The sequence below is a fragment of the Chaetodon auriga genome, chromosome 24 (genome assembly GCF_051107435.1).
Source record: "Chaetodon auriga isolate fChaAug3 chromosome 24, fChaAug3.hap1, whole genome shotgun sequence".
Classification (NCBI taxonomy): Eukaryota; Metazoa; Chordata; class Actinopteri; order Chaetodontiformes; family Chaetodontidae; genus Chaetodon; species Chaetodon auriga.
In genome coordinates, this window is record NC_135097.1 from 5,383,386 (window position 1) to 5,390,823 (window position 7,438).

A 7,438-nucleotide genomic window follows, 5' to 3' on the forward strand; every position below is an offset into this window, starting at 1 on the left:
CTTTTGGGGCACATCGAGTCATCCACTTTAAATTTCCATCATCGCCTTCAGCTGTGCATGGGAGGTGCTTAGGTGATAAATCATCTCATTGCCCTCCATGATTCAGAAAGTAGGCCATGAGTCCACAGTGGGTCAACCTCTCACACACAAGTTGTCCCATAAGATCAATAATTTGTATTTTATATGGGGACAGTTTACCTGTAGGACACTGGGAACAGAATGTAACAGCCAGTTCTGTTCAGGTCTGTATAGGACAGGTGAAAGGCTAATTTAGGTGTTTTGTGGGACATCAAGAAGTGCGTTTGTACAACCTCAGGTGTCTTCACTGTGCTGTGCGTGGGGCTTTTATCAGAACAATGTGATGAGCAAAGTAAAAGATAAGAAAATCTGCTGCAGAGTGAAGAAACGGCACCACAAAGAATGGAAACAGATTTTTTTATGCAGGTTGAAACTTCTCGTGTCACCGTGCACCCAGAAGACCAAGCTGCTCTTCTGAGGGTCAAACAGCCAAAACAGTCGAGTCGTCACTGTCTCCAACACTCTGTTGAATGTGTAATATTTACCACAGACGCTCCACAAATAAGAGATCTGCATCATGTTAATTGGGACCTAACCGAACTTAGAGACTTGTGGGAACTGGACGGAGCTAAGAGTTCCTGATATAATCTAACCACTGAATCATAAAAAGCCTTGTAAGTCCTTACTTTAAGGCAGGGGTGAGGAACCTCCGGCCTCTCTACCTCATACGCAACGTTAGCAACGTTACTCTGAGTGGACGTCTTGCACATCACGTCAATGCATCATGGCACCAGACATGAAAACATGAGTAGAGTTAGAGGCTGCATACCCACAACATACTGTAACACACCTGAATCTCCAACCAAGCTGTTGGCAGCTGAGTTGCATTGTGGGTAATGTAGGTCTAGGGTTTTGACAAGAACAAGGAGTTTGACATCCAGGCTGCGCAGATCTGCAGCTGGTTAAAGGGAGGCTGCTAGTATTGATCTAAAATGACTGCGGGGGCAGGACCTGTCAGCAGGCGATGTCCGTCTCAGCGGCTGTCTTATGAAGCTACGAGGAGTCATTGATTTCAGGTGAGGACTTCACTGTGTGGGATATCTCAGCTTTGCATTAGCTCTGGCAGCTTTGGGAATGACGTCAAACACAGCAGATGTGGAAGGCAAATCGAGATGTGTAACATCACTAACCAGTATGACTCAGCAGCGTCTGCTGACACTGTATCCCGTAACTGACCGATGTCTGCGTGCAGCATGTACAACTAGCTGACAGTGAGGTGACAGACTTCTGCGGGAGTTCATCTGTGTTTATCTTGGACTGACCTCGCTGTAACTTTGGATCCACGTTATCAGAGTCCTTTCTGCTTCTGGATTAGATCATTTGAGGGGATGAGCTGTGCGTTTGATGCAAATTGCAAATAAGCACAAACCCATTTGCAAATTGAGACCAAGCAGACACAACGGTTTGTTAACTGGAGCTGAGAAAGTACGAGCAGGCAGCACCCACATACTTGGCACTGGGAACCCCTTCAGCATCTTTGCTCCTGAAGGACTGAAACATAGTAGTTGTCAGTAAGAGTCCTCAGATCCTCTTGTATTTACAAAAAGGCTTTTTTGCCTGCAGCAAATCTGACAGGATAAAATTGGGAAGAAGCCTCATGGCACTCGAGCTTTAAACCTTCTCTGGCAGCGTTTGGAGCAGATGTTTGCATGTTAGGAAGATATTAACCAGGAGTCAATGGGTTTTCTGCAGGGCATGAAACTTTGTTCATGATGTGGTTGCACCAATTTCAACCACAAAACATCAACATTTACCTTACATACGATCTGAAGGGGGTGAATGGAAAAATTGGTCCAAAATACATAAACAAAGTTTGGCACCAGACACCTGACAGACAACTGACTGCAACCATGTGACGGCTCCGTTCCTGCCTCTACCAGCGTCTCCATCAGGAGAATCCGCAGGAACATTTTTATTGACGTTTCATTTGGCCGTAAAAAACTGAGGGACGGGTACACAGGTTTCTGTGGGCCGTCGTGCTACAGTCGGATGGCCCCCACTCATTGGCTGAGCCAAAGGCGTGTTCACTGTAACCCAGGGGAGGGGAGAAGAGGTCAGCGGGTCAACGACTCCCTCTGCGTTATCAGACAAAGTGAGCAACTGGGTTGAAAAAGAGTGAGAGATAGGCCAAAGCCAGAACCCAAACAGAGAGGTGGTTGACTCGGTAGGAAATCATAATACACATCAAGGCTGACGGCTGGCCTCTTATGTGTCAACGCCAAACAACAACTCAAGGTCCAGCGACGTCAGGCTGCGTGTTGTGGCGTCGGCTCCCTGTGTTTTGGCTGGTGCTGGACTTCGGCGTTCTTTGCTCTGCACAAGAAATTTGTGTTTGTCATCGAGTCTTGTGTTCTTAAAAAACAAGCAGCTTACGATCATTTCAGCCCGTTTTGATAGTTCAGATCAGCTCCGCCATCAGCTAACAGGAAAGTGCTGCTTCCACGCCAACGCACAGGTGATGCAATTAAATCAAAGGGCTGTTCTGCACAATTAGTTCTTGACACTTTAAGTGCATTTTTGCTGGTCTTAGTGAGGTACTTTTACTGCAGTAAAACTTTCAATGCAGACCTTTTACTTCTGCATACTTCTTCCACCTCTGCTAATCTGCTAATAAGTGTTTTCTGCTGTTTCGCACACGGCTCGCCTGCATGAATGTGTGCTCAGTGTACCGTTCAGCTCCATGTTTATTATGGCGGATCAATTACAGGACGATCAGTCCAGGTGATATTTCTCGTGATCGTGACTGCGCTTGCACGACTGGAATATCCCACGAGTACAGCGCGGAGCCATAAAAGATTATTTCATGACTTGCCGGCCTGTGATGTGCCTCGTTTACAACACACGCCTGCTCCAAACAGGGTGTGCCAGTGGACTAAGTCTTACTGGCAACAAAAGCAAAAACACACATCGTGATGCAATCTGTTTCAGGGTTGGTGGGACGTCATGTTGAGCTTCGGTGGTTTTGTCAACCTCTTCTGAACACGTCCTTCTTAGTATTTCAAACTGCATCAATGCAGTTTGACCCTTTGGGGAATTTCAACATGTTACATTTCAGCCTGAAAAATGTCCATAAAGCGTCAGATGTCTGAATTGGTCTGAATTGTAGCTTTTCATCATATTAGCTGTGGAAAACACTCCAAAAAAACTGCTGCTGTCACTAGTTTCAAGCTGGAGGTACAGTCAGAGGGCTGCTTTTAAAGTAAATACATAAAGCATAATGCAAATAAACTTCGTACTTCCCGGCAACTGGAGGAGTGTTTGTCATATTTGATGGTACAGCTGTTTGTTGGACATGTTAGAAGTAGCACTGTAGGGTCTCAGGTCTGTGTTGGAAGGAGTATTCAGATCTTTTACTTAAGCAAAAGTAGCCATACAGCAATCTAAAAACACTCTGTTAGAAGTTAAAAGCCAATATTAAATATACAGAACTTTTATTAGCATTCTGAGTTACAGAAATGGGATCTTTAGAAACATTAGAAATGGATGTGTACCAGTGGATACTTGCAAATCACTGGGACTTTACACAGAAGGCAACCATAACATAGATCTCTAGATGTCTTGTTCAGTTTTATTGCTTCTTCAGCACTTAGTGAGCGTGACCTTCAGACAGCACGAGTCTTTTGCTGTGTCTGTGACTGGAAACCTGGGATTAAGACAAGAGCAAGACGGAAAAACCTGTCATCTTATTTTTACTTTGATCATCAACTGGGTTTTACTTTCCATCCCATTTTCCAATCATTATTGCATTCTGTCCCTGCTTTCACATTCACTGTGTCTTTTTTGTGTGAAGCACTTGTTGCATGTGATTCCTTCGTTGTAAAGCTGCATTTCTTGTATGAAAGGCGTCATACAAATCAAGTTCATCACTCTTACTGCAGTCAGCCCGTGCTGTGATCACATGACCCGATGGACAGGTGAGACACAGGGTGTTCAAAACAAAACGCAAAGCACATCTTGTTCTGCATCTGGCACAATAACTAATGTTGATCAATAAGAAGCTGACTGGTCATTGGTGAGTGGATGTTGCAACAGCTGTCAAAGCCTGCTGACAGGGATGTGGACATTGAATGCAGCAGCGTTTAAAGTGGCTGATGATGGGAAGAGGGAGGGGAAGGAAGTATAGTTCCTCTTCTAAGTTGCATAGATTTTTGAAGGTGTGTCCACTCAGCCAATGAGGCTGCAGCAGGCCACATGCGTCATCTTTAGCAGGGGAGGAGCGGGTGCGGGGGTGGGGGTGTCTGAGCCTTTAATAAAAAGCCGACCACTGCGCCTTCTCCCCCAGACACAAGTGAGAAGGACCGAAGACTTTAACTGGACTCCAAACCTCAAGAGAAGACATTTTTACAAATCTTTTCCTCCTAATATTTGACAGACCGCTGGGCTCTGATTCAACGTTTCACCACTTTGGAACTTGTTTTTTCTGCGCTAAAAAAGTGTGCAGTCGCCCATTTACTCCTTTTTCTTCCATCGGCAGACACTTATTTAATCTTCCGCAATGTTTCCAGAGGTAAACAAAGGGTGAGTACACATTTTGAACAGCCTGTACTTTCAGGCCTCCTCTTCCCGTGCTGCTGAGCACATGGCCCCTTCATGGGCCGGTCAGCACAGTGGGTGAAATAATACACTGGGAATGTTTGGCAGGTGGCCAGAAAAAGTTTGCTCATGAGCTGAGTTTAAATGGAAAAAAAGGGTCTTGCACTGTGTCTTTGACAGCTTTTATGGACTTAACAGCACATTTTAGCTGATTAGTGATAAAAGGTGCTGACTTGAACTTGAAGCACTACAGCGCTAACTTAGTATAGTTATTTATAGCGCAGTGTTTAACAGCCAAACTGGGGTTTATCCATTGGTCCATGTTTAAGTGAGGGTGAAACTAGCAGCATGTCAAATTAAACCAATTACACAAATCACAGGGGATGAGTGAGCGGAACATTTCAACCCAGCAGCAGAAAAAATGTGTGTGTTGAAGTGCATTAAAAGGCGCGATACGGCCGTGACTCTGCAGGAATGTGTGTGTGTGTGTGTGTGTGTGTGTCTTCAAAAGTCGTATCCTTATTAACAGCACTTCTCAGGTTAGGCCTCTTATCCTGTAATCTGATAATAATGACCGCATCACATGTTGGGCAGTGAATCAGGAGGCAGGTGATTAAGGGCAAAACATTTTTCATGAATGACGTGTCTGTGGTCATTTTGGCTTGACAGTAAGCACTTTAACATCATTTAGGGATAAGACTAATTTAAGCTAATAAAAGCTTTGGAGTGACTCCTGCTTGATTTGCTGACTGCGGTCATCCTAATCTCTGACCCTTTTTTTATGTCATCCAGCTACAGCTACGAGGAGTGCAAGGCCACTGCCGATTGGCTGCTGGCCCAGACCGACGTCCGACCCACAGTTGGCATCGTGTGCGGCTCCGGGCTCGGAGGTCTTGCTGACATGTTAAAGGACCAGGTTGCCTTCAACTACAAGGACATCCCCAACTTCCCACAGAGCACCGGTGAGTTCGACCACAAACCTCTCTGCTGCTGACTGGTTTCCACTCATGGTTGAGATTTACTGATTTTTTTCTTTTTTCCCTGCAGTGCACGGACACGCAGGTCGGCTGGTCTTCGGCACCCTGAAGGGGAGGCCGTGTGTTTGCATGCAGGGGCGTTTCCACTTGTATGAGGGCTACCCAATCCAGAAGGTGTGTGCGCTTCAGAGAGCATTTGAACTCTTCAACTGACTTTGATTTGCTGTGAAATCTGTAAGAATGTTCCATACCCTGTCACGCTGCTGAAAGATCCTTTTAGTTCCCTCTGATGTGACATCTGTATTTACTTGTTTCCAGATCACGTTGCCCATTCGCATCTTCAAGCTGCTCGGCGTGGAGACGGTGATGCTGACCAACGCAGCCGGAGGCCTCAATCAGGACTTCAAAGTGGGAGACGTCATGATCATCAAAGACCACCTCAACATGCCGGGCTTCGCTGGCAACAATCCGCTGGCTGGACCCAACGATGAGAGGTAGGTGTGAGGGTGTGGACCTGTGCATGCTGTCAGGTCTCCTCTGGCTTGTACCTCACTAAACCCTCCACTTGTCCCTCTTCTTCCTCCTCTCACAGGTTCGGTGTGCGTTTCCCCTGCATGTCCGACGCCTATGACAGAGAGCTGCAGCAGCTGGCCATGGACGTGGGACAGGAGCTCGGCTACCAGGACTTCCTGAAGGAGGGCGTCTACTGCGTGCTGGGCGGACCCTCGTTTGAGACCATTGCTGAGTGCCGCATGCTGCACAAACTGGGCGCTGATGCTGTTGGTGAGTAGTTCTCGTGGACTTAATAGTGATTATTAGCCATGAATACAAAATATTTTACAGTTGAAGTGCACGTGCATCAATTCTGTATGAAAAATGAACCATTGAAGCTGCAGAAAGAGAGAAATCAAAGCTGTAACGCTTAATACAAACCAATTAGCAACATTAGCTCTGCATTTCTTCTTCTGTTAGCCAGCGTGGCATCGCATTTCATAGCTTTAAGTAGTAAAAATAATCATTTTATATCCATCTCGTGTCTTTAATGCTTTTCCTGAAGGTTTATCTTAAATGCCGTCTTTTCCTCACCAGGCATGAGCACAGCGCACGAGGTGATCATCGCGCGCCACTGCGGCATGCGCGTTTTCGCCCTCTCGTTGATCACCAACCAGGCGGTGATGGACTACGACAGCGAGGAGAAGGCCAACCACGAGGAGGTCCTTCAGACGGGCAAGCAGCGGGCGGAGCAGCTGGAGCGGCTGGTTTCCACCATGGTGACCAGGATCGAGCACAACAACAACTACGCTTAAGAGGCGCCATGCTGCGTCAGGGGCACTCATGCTAATCAGAAGCTAGTTTTTAGCCTTTGGGCTTGACTGACGGAGACTTAAAGTTGTGGCTCACGTTTAATGATACTGTGCCAAAGAAAATCACACAGTTCATCTTTTAGGTGAGCAGTTGGGCTGTTTGTAGGGTTAGGTCAAAAGACGATAGCAATCTTAGTCCTCTGAATAATCTCACTTAGATGTAAACACACATAGAGAACACACACAATCTTTGTTGTCACGTCACCGTGCTTACATTCCTCCTGTCGAGCGGCTCCACGCAAAAAAGCCGCTTTTTTTTTTTTTTGTATCATTTTAGCCTACGCGTGTTTGTTCTAACTTAAAAATATATGATCAGCTTGTATAAATGTCTGCAATTTAACTTAACAATGAGCAAAAATCTGAAGTTAAGATCTTAATGTTATGATGTTGTTGAAATATGTACATTGGTGGACTTAAGGTATTTTATTGTGCTTTTTTAATATGAATGTTGTTACTAAAGGTACTATTTATTACTACAATGAGTTT

General features: G+C 45.7%; 1 protein-coding gene across 1 annotated transcript; it reads left to right on the plus strand.

Annotated features, from left to right (window-relative positions):
- Positions 1-4,358: 4,358 nt before the first annotated feature.
- On the plus strand, positions 4,359-7,431 carry pnp5a (purine nucleoside phosphorylase 5a). The gene is made up of 6 exons (XM_076725022.1): positions 4,359-4,596; positions 5,404-5,573; positions 5,659-5,762; positions 5,907-6,082; positions 6,181-6,371; positions 6,678-7,431. The coding sequence occupies exons 1-6, from the start codon at positions 4,574-4,576 to the stop codon at positions 6,893-6,895; spliced, it is 882 nt and encodes a 293-aa protein (XP_076581137.1). The 5' UTR covers positions 4,359-4,573; the 3' UTR covers positions 6,896-7,431.
- Positions 7,432-7,438: the final 7 nt, after the last annotated feature.